The 16668-nt window shown below is 38.1% G+C and overlaps 1 protein-coding gene across 1 annotated transcript in view; it reads right to left on the reverse strand.

The window, feature by feature from the left end:
- Positions 1-16668, reverse strand: part of trpn1 (transient receptor potential cation channel, subfamily N, member 1) — a 54677-nt gene that overhangs the window by 35807 nt on the left and 2202 nt on the right. Inside the window, exons 3-6 of the mRNA XM_056244080.1 lie at positions 9388-9483; positions 2111-2224; positions 1838-1942; positions 911-1009 (exon numbers count right to left, since the gene is read on the reverse strand). Coding sequence (XP_056100055.1) covers positions 911-1009; positions 1838-1942; positions 2111-2224; positions 9388-9483 — 414 coding nt within the window. The remainder of the gene's footprint in view (positions 1-910; positions 1010-1837; positions 1943-2110; positions 2225-9387; positions 9484-16668) is intronic.

Here is a 16668-nt window from a genome sequence, read left to right on the forward strand (position 1 = left end):
ATAGACATTCCATCTGCATAAACACAAATTATGATACATTTCCATTCAAAAGTATTTGAATCCCCAGGCTAATGACTTCTCCAAAAGTGAAGTTTTGAGAAAAGTTGAGTTTTGAGTTCACGTTTGCACTGAAAATGTAAGACTTTTTAATACTGTATGTCCATAAAAAAAAACAATCTCAAAATAAAATCATATATCATGATTATTTGACTTTTATTAAAAGGCTGGAGCACATATTCAATGAGCACTTATAGCAATATATATAATATAAATAGCAATACTATTAGGACTTAATATTGCTTATCAGCAAAACATGGGTTTAAATGGCAAGTTTAAAATACTCAAAACATGTTTCATTCAATATGTAGGTACTGAAAATGGTTTATGTATAATACATACGGATTAGAGGTCAACCAATACTGGAGTTTGCTAATAGAATAATAATGTGTTTAAAGAACGGTAATAAACAGATTATTGTGTTGATACTTTTAAAATCTATATTTTGAATGACCAGCTGCTCATTCAAAAAGATGAGGGAGATAAAATATGCAAATATCCAAAAATACACAATTGGCAATGTCATAATTCACCAACAGCAGATCATCAGCTGTAAAAGCTTGAAGTTTGAAACAGTTTGAGAGCTTCTTCAAACATTCAGACTAGGCTTTCTCAAGCCAATATCATAGTTTTTCTTTTTTAACTAGTTTATTTTGAAGTCTGTATCAAGATTCCTGTTTTTCGTTGATGTTCATGGTTTGATAAGGTCATCTGTACACCAATCGAAGCCCAACGGAAGCCGGTTGATGCAACAGGACTCGAAAAACAGGACAAATCAACACTAGAAAAGCCTTTTCTGTGTGTTTAGCTTGTTCTTTGTGAAGGTGTGTGTGAGTTTCTGTGACCTCCTTACATTCTGAGAGTCCGGACTCGCACCGAACTCCACCAGGACTTTGGCCATATCCGCGTCTTTCCGTCGGCAGCAGATGTGAAGCGCCAGGTCTCCGTTTGCCTGGAAACACAATTCAACCATCACAATACAAATCAGATGCATTCATACAATTCATGCTGGAATGCAAAATTGGGTCATTTTGTTTCAAAACAAGCTAATTTGATTCTGGATTTGATGTTACGGGTCAGTGACACATGAGGATCTTTCCAAAAAAAAATTGTTTTATAAGGCAATCTTTGTATTCATGTGTTTTTTAAAAACCTTTATATAAATGTCAACCTAAAAAAATAGTGTCACATGACAACAAAGAGGCTGTTGCAGAAAAAAGTTTTGAAATATTCATAGTTCACTGCTTTTTGTTAGGATATAATGCAAGATTTTGCCAAAATAAATGTCAGTCTTTTAAAGAGATTTTGAGACTTTTTTCTTGTTGCTGTAACTTTCTCAATGAATTGCATTTTAATGTATTTTTAAATAGCTTTAATAGATATTCATTGAGCATTAAGAGTTTAAAGAGTTTTTTGTGCTAAATTCCCACACTAATAAAATAAATAATAATGAACAAGTTCTCGTTTGTTTTATCGAGGATTTCAGCCTTTTTCAATGTGTTTTTTTATTTTTTACATTTTGAGCTGCTGTCATTGAGCATAGTCGATCGACTATGAGCATTAAGTATAAAGAGTTTCATTTTAAGAGCTTTTCATCTGAAGAAAACTACATTATATTTAACCATAATTGAAAAAATGCTTGTCATGCTTGTACAAATGGAGTTTGGAAATAATAGACGCTTTACATTAGTTATTTAACTCCACTTCATTTATTCGACAATTCAAATTATAGCAAGTAATGATCGTGATCCTCAGGTGTGCCAAGTCATGTGACACTTACGGTCTTCACAGCTCTGAGCTGAGCCTCTGATTGGCCGGAGAGGAGTTCCCGTACAATCCCAACGTTCCCGGCTTCGACAGCCAGCAGCAGCGGGAGGCGGCCGTCCTGGATGGACAGGAAAACAGATCTTTCCAATAATATGTGTTTTACAAGCTTAGAAAGAGATTTGATTCTAAAACCGTGCGGTAACTGTTGTAATATGAAACATGACACCGCCCACTAGGGGGAGGAGCCTGCTAAGGGTCAGCAAACGAAGGAGACAGAAGTGTTCACCTTGTCTGGTGTCAGACGAGCGTCTTTGCTGCTGAACTTGAGCAGCGTTTGCACGACTCCGAGTCCTCCGGTCGGCCGAGACGCTGCGTAATGCAGGGGCAACTGATCCCTGGGCTGTGTGTGTGTGTGTGAACAAGAGTCAAAGGAGATCAGTGTGAGAATAAAATACTATAAAAAATACTGTAGGAGCCTAAATGCAGTTAATTGATAAATCATTTAATTTATGCGTTAAACAGTCATTTGTATGATTCATTTTATGTGGAGAAAATTGAAGGGAATATAATTACAGTATGATGCAGTTAATATTTACAGTAATGCAAGGAGTTCATTGTGTAATTATCTAAAATGTGTGTGGATAATTTAGAGTGTATTTATATTACATTGGTGATATTTTGGGAATAGAGGATTGTTATCGCATTTTTATCTTTACAGTTTTTTTACACTAAACCCTATTGTCTGAACCAAATGCTCAGTTGCCTGAACCCACTGATTGAATCAATCACTCTTTTGGCAAAACCAAAAGCACTTTTCACCTGTTTAGACACAACTTGCCAACACATTTTCATTGTGATGCACCCGTGCTGCATAATGGTGAGCACAGGTGACAAAAGTCAAACACAATTAAAGCACAGGTGTCACCACTTGAACACAACAACTCAAAATTTATCACACTTGTGGCTAATGATGTGAGGGAATATATACAGTAAGCCAGTTCAGAGAGCACTGGTTTGTGAGGCCCTACAATGGATAGAAATCTGAGAGGAAGAGTTCGTGTGAGAGGAGGTTGAGGTGGTCAGCGAAGGCAAAGAACAGTAATATCTGATGAAATCAGAGCTACTGTGATTGACCATGTTCTTGTCCATGGTATGAGCATGAGGGAGGCTGGACAAAGGGTACAACCAAACATCAGTAGATTCACTGTGTAATCCGAAGATTTAGAAAAGAGAACAGGTAATTACCTTTTTTGACATTATAGTACACTATGTAAATGTTGACAGCAATTACTGTATGACATACTATACCACAGTATACTGTAGGTAAATGTATATTTCAGTACATCACTGTACCAATGTACTGTAGTATTGTAATGGAGGGTTGGTCTAACTGTTTGTAGGCCTAGTATTCAATGTATATTTTTTGTAACTCCATGTTCTCTTTTTGTAGAATTGAAAGACCGCCACATGGGGGTGGGAGGACAGGTATGTTCTCCCCACACCAAGAGACCCTAATTGTTGATATGGTCCGTGAGAACAACGCCATTAAACTGAGTGAAATTCAGCAGAAGATCATTGAGGACCATGTAAATTTTGAGGGTATCAACAGTGTCAGCCTCTCTACTGTTGATCGTGTCCTCAAGCGCAACAGACTGCGCATGAAACCGCTATTCATAGATGCCACCTACGTCACTAGAAATAGAACGCCGCCATATTGATGACCGATCTGGCCCGGTATGGCCGCCCAAACTGCCCATTTGAATGAGAGAGAAAGACAGAGATACATGGATAAAATTTTAATTTTAGGCTCCGATCCTTATTTGTTACCCCCAGTTTTCTTTTGTCCTATATTATCTGCCCCAGACTTGCCCCAATTTGCCTTCCATGATATATATTTATATTGTGCGTAACCCCTCCCCATACAGTGGGGATCGCTTGAAGGCTTTCAAGAGTAGGCCTACAGACGCATATCACCAATATGCTGTTGCTGGATGGGTAAAAGACGTAAAAACCTGGCCACCAAGGATTTATATTTAATCATTGGAAATGTTGGTATTATAAAATTTTTTTTAAATGTATGATTTTGGTGGTAGTTTGCTCTGACTAGTAAGCGAGTTGCTCAGCTGGTAGCTTGCCAGCTGTTAGCCACGGCTCACGGCTAGCTGTCATTAATCTGGATTAGGCCTGTCGCAATAGTCAATAAATCAATTAATCGCACGATAAAAAAATGAGCTCAATATTTTTTCCGGCCGCGATAATTTACATTTGCATGCTTTGTTTTCCTCGTCTCTCTCCCCCTCTACCAAAGAGACTGGATGAACTCTGTTTAAGAGTTATATTTTACGTGAATACTCTCCAAAACGGACATTTAAACATAATGTTGTGTGTATTTGTCCATTCAGACACGAAACAGAGCTCAATTCATTACTCGCGCACTGTATAGGAGTCTATGGCTGCACGCTTCGGCTCGAGTGTGTGCGCACAGAAAGATGAGACATTCATACAATATGAGACATTTCTTCTATCCTTTTCTTTTGGTATAGAATAAAATACTAGTTCAGGGTTCCTCTTTCGGCTGTTGTTGCAGCCCAACTGCACAACATATTGCAGGCATTACTGAGACCGCCGGTCGTCAAGATGGCGGCGCAAAGCTACAGTGACGTCATGTGAACCGAATGAATACAGAGTGCCCTTTGATCGCAACTCAGACAGAGTCAAAGAGCAAAGATTCCAGTTTGTACAGGTTGGCATATATCCAGACACATTCAATGTTGATTACTCTAAGTAGTGATTTACTGTAGTGGCCTAAATCACTTTTTCTGTATCACTTACAAAAATATATCTATTTCTACAGAGGGTTTTTCAACTGGATGCAATGGAAAGACCCCATGAATACATCTACATGGATGAAGGTGGGTTTAATCTCACCAAAAGGAGAAGCAGAGGCCGTAATGTGATTGGCCATCGGGCCATTGTTGGTGTTCCTGGGCAGCGTGTTGGCAATGTCACATTATGTGCTGCCATCAGCAATCATGGGGTTGTCCACCATCATGCCAACCTGGGGCCCTACAACACTCACCAGCTCCTCAATTCCCTCAATCACATGCGAGATGCTCTGTTAGGGCAGCAGGATGAGCATCCCATCTATGCTGTTGTTTGGGACCATGTGAGTTTTCACAGAGCCCTCCAGGTTAGAGAGTGATTCAATATGAACCAAAGTTTTATCAATCTTTGCCTTCCAACGTACTCCCCTTTCCTAAACCCCATTGAGGAATTCTTCTCCTCATGGCGGTGGAAGGTATATGATAGGGTTGTAGTCAAGACCACCTTTGTTGAGTCCAAGACAAGTCCAAGACCAGGACTAGTCGAGTCCAAGTCAAGACCAAGTCCAAAGAGGTTAGAGTCCAAGACAAGACCGAGTCCAAAAAGGTTTGAGTCCGAGTCAAGACCGAGTCCAGGACAGGAAAAAAGTCTTGACATTAAATGACAATCATTTTGGGTTATTATTTGTTGATCTAAAAGCAAAAACAGTGTCACAACACCCAGGATTTTTAAGTATAGACATTCCCCTTGATATCATATAATCTTCTAATCTAAAGAAAAAAGAATGATGACATATGGTGATACCTCATAATAGCAGTGTTAGAACTGATACAAACACCAACCCACTACTATTACCACTGCTAGGTACTAGTAGCCTACTGAGCATTTGAGCAACTAAATGACAATATAGCTTCACTCCAGTCAAATATATCTGTGGTAATTTCTTCACGTTAAACCGAACTTTTATTTTGACGGGTTTCTGAGTGTATCTGACGATAAAATGCTGAAGATAAACGTGTACCGGTACTTGAGTATGTGTAGTACACGAACCTGCGGCACTCATTTGCAGAGACTCGCTGAACAATCAGATTTGACAGCAGTCTTTAATATTCAGTCACTAGTCCATATAGCAATTTCATATTATGATTGGCAGTGAATAGACAGATCTGTTATTTCAGCTATGTGCCGGTATTGCAGTAGCAAATTGTAGAAAAGAAATCACACACGCGCAGGTCGTACTTGTCAATGACGGGCACTATAATCTGCGGAGGTTTCTGTGGAAGTCTGCGGGTGCATACTACAACTGACTCGGTCGAGACCAAAAGCCATATTTGGCAAGACCAGTGGCCGAGACCGAGACACGTCCGAGTACTACAGCCCTGGTATATGAACGCCAACCTTACACCAGGGCAGTAACGTGCGGTGAAGTCTTGTCATGGGTAGGCTGTGACCTATCAATGTGGCATATTCACAGGGGCGTAATTTGCCGCTGCGATCGGTGGCGCGGTTACAGTGTATCTCGTGGCTCACGCAGTCTTCACACATGCACGCGCGGAGACTTTTTGTTCGTTCCGGTGAAATCACAAAACAAAAATGTACACAAACGTGTCCCTGCTTAATATAATACAACGACTGATGAACATATTCGGTTTTGATGAGAAAAAAAAAAAAAAAACCTATACAAGTGCGGATTAGAACCCAGAACCTCTGACATGCTCGGCAAAAGTTCTACCACTGGACCATTAAAGGACTCAAGTCAAATATGTCGGATCTATATATTTATTCACGTGATTCATTCCTTTATACACACATACGCGCACACACATACACCTGTCCCACCCACTTTTTAAAACAAAGTTAAGCCACTGTATATTCATTCAGGTAATTTAGCAACCCAAGTTAATATTAGGCATCATCACATCGCTGCCTGCATACAGAGCAAAGTCAGAATCGCGGATTGAGTGAGAGCGAGTGGATCACGTGATATGAAGCAGTCTCGGTCTCTGCCTCAATGTTGATAATTCAAAACAGCATGAGAACTGACTGCGCATGCGCAAACCTCCATAAACTACGTTCTATGGACCAAAGAGGCACTGCGAACCTCTGCCTCAATGACCATGGCCTTGAATTTCCTTCATGAAACAATGGTTTTTAGGAGCAAACTATGGCAAATGGAGTATTATATAAGTATTCCTGATTTTTTTTGTTACAAAAATTAATATTTGGAATAAAATAAATGCAATTAATAATGTGGTGATTTAATAAAGCTCTTGGGATTAATAAATGTAATGTCAGCATTTCCTTTGGTGAGGCACTGCCTACCCTGCCTACCCTGACCGCACGTCCCTGCACCAGGGTAAATCTCCTGCAAGCCATGGGACTTGCCTGTGGTGACATAGGTGTGGAGGCATGCCGAGCCTGGATACGGCATGCCTGGCCAGACAAAATGTGGCCTGTGATGTGGATGAAGTCCTGTGGCCTGACCCAGTACGGAGACATGATGCTGTGGCTGAGTAATGCACTTATTTGTATATTTTTGTACTTTATTTTTACATGAGCTTACTGTACACAAGTGGCAAACGCATAAGATTTCTGTTTGTTTTTACAAATGCTACGTGTAAATGCACAAGATTTCTTCTTTTTTGACCTTTACCTTTCTCTTTCTCTCTTCCCTTTTTTGTCGTTAATCAATCATTTTTATTGTCTGTAATATTCCTGTGCTGATGTTTTTGTTGATAACCAAGTAAACGGATATATTTTTCACGAGTTGTTCTGTGGATTTATTGAAGTGGATGTGGAAGAAGTGAGTGGATAATGCGTCAAACTAAGGCTTCATTCAGTGTAAACCTACAAATACTGTGTAATTCCTGCTTTTTGGACATGTTAATACCATGGTATTCTTTTAAGTACATTGTGTAGCATGTAAACTATTAGAGATTCATACACAAACTGTTGTTTTTATCTCTAGAGGGTTTGAAAATTAAACTTTCAGTGCTATGGAAACAACTTGATAGATTATTGTGATGTTTCTTGTGAAAATATATTAAAATAATAATAATAATTAACTAAAATTAACACTTAACACCTTAAAATAAGGACAAATTAACTCAAATGAGCCATACATTTGTCACCGTATTTATTATTGTTTGTTAAATATTCATTGTTAGTTCATGTTAGCTCAAGTCCATGAAATAATATTAACAGACACAACTTTCAATTGTAATAATTTATTAGTAAATGTTGAAATAAAGGTTAATAAAGGTATTAGGAGTATTTTCATTGTTAGTTCATGTTAACTAATGCTGTTAATTAATGTTAAAAAAATGGTAAAGTGTTACTAAACCCTTTCAAAACTGCTAGACTGTAACATAAACACTCAAGCCGAGACTGTAAACATCATCAGCAGTTTTGAGGAGATGTGCCCATTTCCTGTACAGACAGGAAACGTTTTCTGAGACGTGTTTTGTGTTGTTGGTCACGATCACGCATTCAGAGGTCAGTGAATAATCACATTTATAGACTGTAACACAATACAATGCCATTTACATGATTAAAAAGGTGCCACAGTAAAGCCCTATTCGCACGGGATTAGTATTATCTGGGGACCTCGTGTGATTTAAAAATTACCCCGCCACATCTGAATTTCGTGTGGCGCATTCGCACGGGATAACCAAAGCCTGTGATTTTACTCGAATTTACTGACTTATCTCCCGGATATGACGTCAATAGGCTTGGAAATTTATTTTCGTTATAGATCTAGCTGTATGATATATTATGACATAAACAGAATAAAGTTCCTTACCGCATGCTGCTATACATGTCATTCATCTCCATCTAATCATTCGTTTTGTTTTTGCTCTTCTGATGATTTTCAGCTTTCACTTTCTACAAATTGTGTAGTTGCGATATGACCCAGCACCCAAAATACTATCAAAACACTCCAAACCAGCCTCCATTCTTCGCGAAAGATGGATAAAAAGGCGCACATGAAACAAAAACCTTGAAAAAATGATATACGATCCGGCCAAATCACAGAGATGCCGATTCGCGGGGGACTAATATATAGTAGGTAATTTGCGGGGGAATTTTTACTTTACAAATTACAGACAAGGCCGATTCGCATGGGATTAAGATCACAGACAAACTCTGCAATTATTACAAATTACTATATGTCACCAGATAATACTAATCCCGTGCGAATAGGGATTAAGAAATGTGTTAGCGATAGCCACGTATAACTCGATTCAGATGTTTAAATGTTTTTTTGTTTGTTTGTTTTTTGTATAAATATCAAACAATTCTTAAATTAAAAACACATTCACTTAAGAAGGGAAATTAATTAAGATATTAAAACTTGATGAAGACAAAATTAAGACAAAATTAAGTGAGTTTGTGCTTAATAAAAGAAGAAATATCTGCCAATGGGGTCACTAAGTTGATTTTTCTGACTCCACTGACATATTTTTTTTGGTTTTGAACATAAATATATAAGTTTTGATAAATTTTTTTCAGAGAACAAGACTTAATATCATGTATCTTGATTTAAGATGTTTAGATATTTGTACTGAAAAAAAAAATACTAAGATTTTGAGTGATTAATGCATTTAAATGAATGCATGCAAAGATTAAACTATTGCTAATATTTGTATGAATTGGTTTGTTTTTCCCCACACAGAAACACAGATATGTCAGTGTGGGCTGAAAGTGATCACGTGAAAATAGGTAAATTGAGCATCTTACCCCTGCTGGTAAATTGGGATCGGTTTTTCTTGCCAGTAGTTTGACGATCTCATCTTTGGAGTGAGCGGCGGCGACATGTAACGCTGATCTGCCGTCCTGATCAACAAGAACAACACACAACAACGGCTATTAAACACAAGATTGTGATTGGTTTTCAGTGGTATTCGGTGTTAAAAGGTCTGTCGGGACACAGAGACATATACCTCTGTTTTTCTTAGGATTTATATACATTTGAATCTAAATGAAATGTTGAACTCTGGCCTGGAGTAGTTTTTGGGGTAGTGAGTTACACTGTAGGCTACTATCATAACACTGATAAAATAAGGAGAAATTTTGAAATCGTTCATTCTAGTGAAATGATCTCTGAAATGTTGTAAAATTGCTGTACACCTCCCCATCTGACAAAAATATGATCTAGAAACATTTTTCTAACATTCCAATTTAATTATGAAAATGTGTTTTCTGAATGTTCTCTGAACAATCAAACATCCGGGACATTCCTGGTTTCTGGAACATTCCATTTTAGAATTTTCATGCATTCTTGCAATGTTACTTTTGAATGTTTCCTGAACATTCTGAAGCATTTAAAAATGTATGACAAACATCCAACTAAAAAGTTTCAGGAAAAAAAGTTCCATGAAAGATGATTAAATAATGTTTTTGTGCTAACGTTTTGAAAACATTATTAAAGACCGGATAACTTTGAACGAACATTCTATTAGCATTACTGGAATCATGTTTGCTGGTAACGTTGAGAGAACGTTCCCTGTTAGCTGGGTCCAGTGTTTGTATCGACCTCATTGTCTTTGTCTCTTTCACTAGGAGTTATTTGAAGTCTTTGAAGAAGGTTATAATGCTTGGTGAGGTTATCCAAGGACAGCTTTGAGTCACTGACACACACACACACACACACACACACACACACAAGCACAGCTGGATGGACATTCCAGCAGGATCGCCAAGAGCTACCGAATGAGCAATAATCTCGTAAGCTTTCGAGCAAATGAAGAAAAGGATGCTAGCTGTCGTCCTTCATATAAATACCAGGCTACAACTCAAAGCAAACTGGACACATAGCGCGTCTGCACCCACATTACCACAGTTTAAGAAGGTGAACTGAATTTAGATTAATCGTATGTTGTTTTTGGTATTGGAAACGTCTACGCTACCCTGTCAAAAAAACCTGCAAGACTGCAATTCCAGCTGTTTACAGTAGTGAAACATGCTAATGCTGCTGTAACTTTATAGTGTGGCTAACCACAAAGAAATCAATTGAAACACAACCCATGTTAGCACTTTTCTATATGACCATCTTTATTCGAAAACATTGTATCAAATAATGGAATGGAATCTGGATGGAACCCAAAAAGGGTTTCCATGGCAACTGACCTTTGGGTCACTGACATTTTCTAAAATCTTTTAATCTAAAGTCATTTATTCAAGATATGTGCCCTCGTTTTCTTTAATCAAAACAACTTTCCCAGCTCGTCAAAGAATCCTGAGAAAAGCTATCACTGTTTCCACAAAAATATGAACACTGATAATAATTATAAATGTGTCTTGAGCATCAGATCATCATATTAGAGTGATTTCTGAAGGATCATGTGACACTGAAGACTGGAGTAATGATGCTGAAAATTCAGCTTTGATCACAGGAATAAATTACACTTTACTATATATTCACATAGAAAAAGCTGTTTCACATTAGAATAATATTGCAGTGTTTTTACTGTACTTTAATCAAATAAATGCAGCTTTGATGAGCAGAAGAGACTTCTTTCAAAAATCTTCTCTAAAGAATGATAGTCGTATATTTTTAAATAAAAAATATTTTTTTATAAATATTAACAAAATGGACTTCTGCATGAAAAATTGTGCATGCGATTTATGACGAGCTGCTTGTTATTTTCCTCATTTGTAAGCGACGTTGAATAAAAGCATCTGCTAAATAAATCCATTTAAAAGTAAATGTAAGTCACAAAGTGTTATCTTAGAAATAAATTCTATAGAAATCAATTATAAGTCAAGTCTTCTGAATCAATTCTGAGATTACAGCTCAGTTATGATGATGACTTAGAAGGAAGCTGCCTATTTACTATTCACTAGTCAATGCCAAACGCATAAAAACTAGGACAAGAAAATAGACAATTATTTTAAGTAGCATGTACTCATACTTTCCTTGAGGTTCAAATGCACACAGTGTGCTTTCTGATCTACTTTGTTTGGTCTAAACCACAGCGAGTCAAAGACACCGGATCACCTGAAGAAAGGCCACACGCGCCACACTCCTAAACCCCTTTAACACACAGTAAAGAGCAACCCAGACACTTTCAAAGATAGATGGAAGATATTACGCAGAGGAATATTTTAGTGAATCACTGAGAGGTTTCCACTCCTGAACTCCTGCACATTTCTGTCGTACCAGCCGGCTTTGATAGATCGACTGACAGACCCCCCGTCCCGTGAATGATTGATTCACTTGTCGTTCACCACACGGTGCCCAAAAGTAGTATTTCAAAACTGTAGGGTAATTCACTACATGTGATGGGATTGGGAAACAGACACTGGTCTGAATCCAGACCTCGTGGGTTTTGGAGAAACTCACACTCTAAAAAATGCTGGGTTGTTTTAACCCAATGTTGGGGTAAAATATGGACAAACCCAAACTTTGGGTTAAAAATGTAATTTAAAATGTTAACCCAATTACTGGGTTTGTCAATATTTGATCCAAATTTGGGTTGAAATAACCCAGCATTTTTTAGAGTGCAAGTACAGACAAACTCACTTTGGAGATTTAAAACGCCGTCTAATAAAACAAAAGGTATGGACGGTGAAACAGATGAGCTTTACGAAGCAAATAAACTGAATAAAAATACACTTTAAAAAAATGCTGGGTTGTTTTGGGTCAAATATGGACAAACCCAAGGGCTGAGTTAAAAGTGTAATTTTAAAATGTAACCCAACGGCTAGGTTAGTCCATATTGGGTTTGCACAAATTTGGGTTGAAACCACCCAGCATTTATTAAAGTGTAAAATGCAGCTCAACGTAGAGCCGAAAAACGAATCTAAAAATCATGTTGAGTAGGGCTGTCACTTTTGTGAAAAAATCCTGTTCGATTTTTGAGACATAAGTGTTCATTGAAGCGATTGTAAAATCGATTTTCCATGTCTAAAGGCGTTTCCATTTGCTGCAAGCTTCAACATGGCTGTGTTTACGATTAGAATTATTATTTTGATTATTTAAATGTCAAATAAATTTCGCCTACGTCGGCGATTGTAGCCCGAATCTGTATCTGTAAGCATGAGACTGTCTGAATACTGGCAGAATTCACATTTTTGTTGTAAAAAGAGACACATTATGGAGAAGTAGTTTGCTGTTGTGTGTGTGTGTGTGTGTGTCAGAGCCTGCAGTGTCTGTGTGACGTGTGTTCGCTGCGGGCGTATTGTGGCGAGCTGGACGCGCTCCGAGAGAAGGCCGTTAAAATCGATTCCCTATTTTCGTTTTCCATACTTGTGTTGGTTGGTCCGATCGATTGTGCAATCGATTTTCGAACGTAAAAAGTGACAGCCTTAATGTTGAGTGGAAACAACATTGCAGCTAGTGGTGCACGATATATCGGCCGCTGATATAATATCGGCCGATATGGTCAATTTTTTACACATCGGTATCGTTCCGATGTCAAAATAGGGCCGCTGTGACGATAATCATTCCTGTGTATTTGACGTGTGTGTGTAGATGTGAGTGCGGGGGCGGGGATGTTTGTTTTAGCAGGAGCGCATACATTACAAGCGCAAGTCCTGTCAGTTTAAACATCAAGCGCAAGAAGACTGGAACTTGCGCGCTGTTTTCTGTCAGCCTTAATAAGGCGTATTTTTGTCCCGCCAAAGCCTTATTTGACCGGTGAGTGATGTTGTTTAGTAGATGACTGACTGGCTGCTACGCTTGAGATCGAGCTGGAAAGCCCCGGTCGCGCGCGCGCTCTCTCACGTCTTCAAACTGTCTTGCTCTCTCTCCCTCCCTCGCGCATATTAATGAATTGAGTTGACTGAATATCTTTGAGAACACACGATGGTAAAAGGTCGGAAGACCGAAGTTTTTCTTTTCTGAACTCCCACTGGTTGTGAATTGTGCTAAACTAACGTTGCCTAATCTTCTCTGAAAAGCTTTCCACACATTCAGATGACATAAACCACACTTTCAATAAACAAAAAAAATCTATCTAGTGATGAAATGTTTTCTGTGTTGAGACCAATCTTGTGCGATGTCCTAAACTGCCGGGATAATCACACAACGTGTGCCGTGGTCCGTTAATGACACGTCCGATTCGCGAACTAATGACTCCTTTGAACCGATTCACTTTAATGAATGGTTAAAACAACTGATCTGTCCAACACTGAACTCAAGAGACATAAATCGGAAACGCTTTACTATAAGGTTCCATTTATTAAAGTCTAGTTAACTACATTAGTTAAAGTAACAACAGGTCGTTTTTTGCTCTCGGGCTCCCCCTACAGTTGGGAAACAGTATTGTCCTCTACTACTGTCGTAAACTCTGTCATCCTACATGCACGTGCAATTGTTGACAACCAGGATAGCCCTGAACACTGTAGGAGGAGGTCACATGCAGGTGTTCTGCTTGCGTCGCGTGTGAAATGTCTTCATCCCAGGTACCGTGGCATATATTTCAGCATGTCATATGAATATAATTTCATGGGTTTTATTTTTTTTCTAACGACAAATGATCGCGATGCTCACGTTTACAAGCCAGCGTCATTATAGTAGCCTAGTCTATTGGTTACTGTTTTACTGGATCTATATGATACTTCAATGCAATGTTTGAGTGGTTGATAATAACCATATATCGTCAATATTATAATATCAAGCTACCATAAATGAATCTGCAAATTTTACAAATCGATTTGCATTATAGCTTGAGGCAAGACAAATAAACAAATATCACAGACATGTTAGGTATCCTAAAATATGATTTTATTAATAATCTTCCTCCTTTCTTTGTACATGTTGAGTAGACTACACTTTTTAGGTCAAACATTTGCTATTTGCATTTCATCGATTGCAAAGTTCAAATCAGAACGAGAATACTAGCGATAGCTAACCATCAAAAACTAGAATATCGTCTACTAGCTACCAGACTGATAATTCGCTACTACTCTAGCGAATTAGAGAGGTTAGAGAGAGGCATTCTTTTTTCGATGGGGGGTTCGATGCTCCCTGCACACGCAAGGTCTCTCGCTCGCTTTCTCTCTCTGCCGTCCGCGCGCGTTGGAGCACAGTCTCTGTCTCGCGTGCGCGCTCGCTCTAGATTCCGGGAGATTTGAACTAATTTGCGGTATAACTTGTCGATCACGAGTGGCTCAACAGGTAGATCTATAGATAAACTCATCGTTCAGGCATTTGACCGACCGGGTTGACAATTTAGCGTGAGAAACCGGGGGTGTGGCGTACGTGTGAGCGTGTGAAACCAATTAAATGCGGGTGTCTCACGGCCAATGCGTGAGAGTTGGCAGCTCTGCAATGTTGATCCTCGTTCTGCCAATAACGCGATCACTTTCTCTTTTTCTCTTTTTGCTTTGCTCCGATAAAACCTTTGCTTTCTTGTTTTTCTGTGCTGCTTCGGCCATGACTATAACATTTGGCTCGCAAGTCCGATTTTAAGGAAGTGGGGGTGGTGGTGGAAGTGACGTATATGCCGTAAAGCAGTCGAATTTTGTAGTTCTCTTTGTTCGCCGGTTACTACCCGAAACCCGAAGTTTAAAAGTACGATTAAAAACGCTACAGACCCCGTCAGGCTATGGCAGACGTGTCATTCAACCTATTGTAAGTCGATGTACCATCACAAGAGACTTGGAAATATATTATGAAGGTTGAAAAGTTACCTGTTGTTACTTTAACATTCTATTAATATTAGTTTCTATGCGGATTTACTCCATGACAAAACCACCCCAGTCATTCTAGAATGATTCATTCTTTCCAAATAGAGCTATTCAAGTCATCTGGTGAACTTGTTTTTATATCGCAGTATATATCGATATCGACATCGGTAAATATCGGCCATAGCTGCAATATTAATATCGGTTATCGGTATCGGCCACAATTTTCACATCGGTGCATCACTACGCAGCCATCAGTCAGAACACCTGCTAAACATCCTAGTCTTTATGGCAAATTTCCCATAGGAATAAAATTAAAAAATCTAGTTCTTATTGTCCCATGATCCCTTTTGAAATAAATGAGCTGGTAAAGTCACCACAACAAGTACAAACACCTTACAATAATTAAACTAACCTTAACCCAACCATACCAGCCATGAGAAAATGTTCTCATTCACATTAACATCGATTTGAAGCTTTGAAAAACTCTGGCACTTCAGTTTTACGCTTGTAAAGCGAAACTCTTCGTACTTCATAAAACTTCACAGTTATTGGCTATCCCACAGATTCTGTAGTCATTTGCATTTATGCATTTAGCAGATGACTTACAAAAGAGATTTTTCCAAGCTGAAACTTTCTTATCTACCCATAGGAAATGAGATCTCCTAAATATTAAGTGTTCCTCCGACCTAGACAGCAACGAAATTCAATTTGAGAACAATTGGAGACATTTGCATGAGTTCTCAGATGTTTCTCCTGATAAAAAAGACCAAAGTAATTTCACATACATGTGTCGAAATCTAAAATGACTCAAACTGCTCAGATTTAAGTCTGTAATTAAATGTGAGTTCTTTCAAAATTCTTTCAAGACCAAATGATTTGATCAGTTTTATTTTTTCTTAATCTTATCTATTAGCTTTTACTCACAACAAGCGGAAGATCATGTGCTAATAAAGCTAATAGAGCAAATAAATTGTTCAAAAGTTTGGGATCGGTAAGATTTTGAATGTTTTTGAAAAAAAAAAAAAGTCTCTTCTGCTCACCAAGGCTGCATATTTATTTGATCAAAAATACAGTAAAAACAGTAATATGGTGAGATATTATTGCAATCTAAAATATATAGTAAAGTGTAATTTATTCCTGTAATCAAAGCTGGATTTTCAGCATCATTACTCCAGTCTTCAGTGTCACATGACCCTTCAGAAATCACTCTAATATGAGGATCTGATGCTCAAGAAACATTTCTGATTATTATTACCAATGCTGAAAAAAGTTTGATATTTTTGTGGAAACTGATACCTTTTATTTTTCAAAATTCTTTGATGAATAGAAGGTTTAAACGAACAGCATTTATTTGAAATATAATCTTTTATTTTGTGTTTATTTTAA

This window comes from Rhinichthys klamathensis, unplaced genomic scaffold (genome assembly GCF_029890125.1).
Source record: "Rhinichthys klamathensis goyatoka isolate OS25496 unplaced genomic scaffold, OSU_Roscu_1.1 h1tg000906l_1, whole genome shotgun sequence".
In the NCBI taxonomy this organism is placed as follows: Eukaryota; Metazoa; Chordata; class Actinopteri; order Cypriniformes; family Leuciscidae; genus Rhinichthys; species Rhinichthys klamathensis.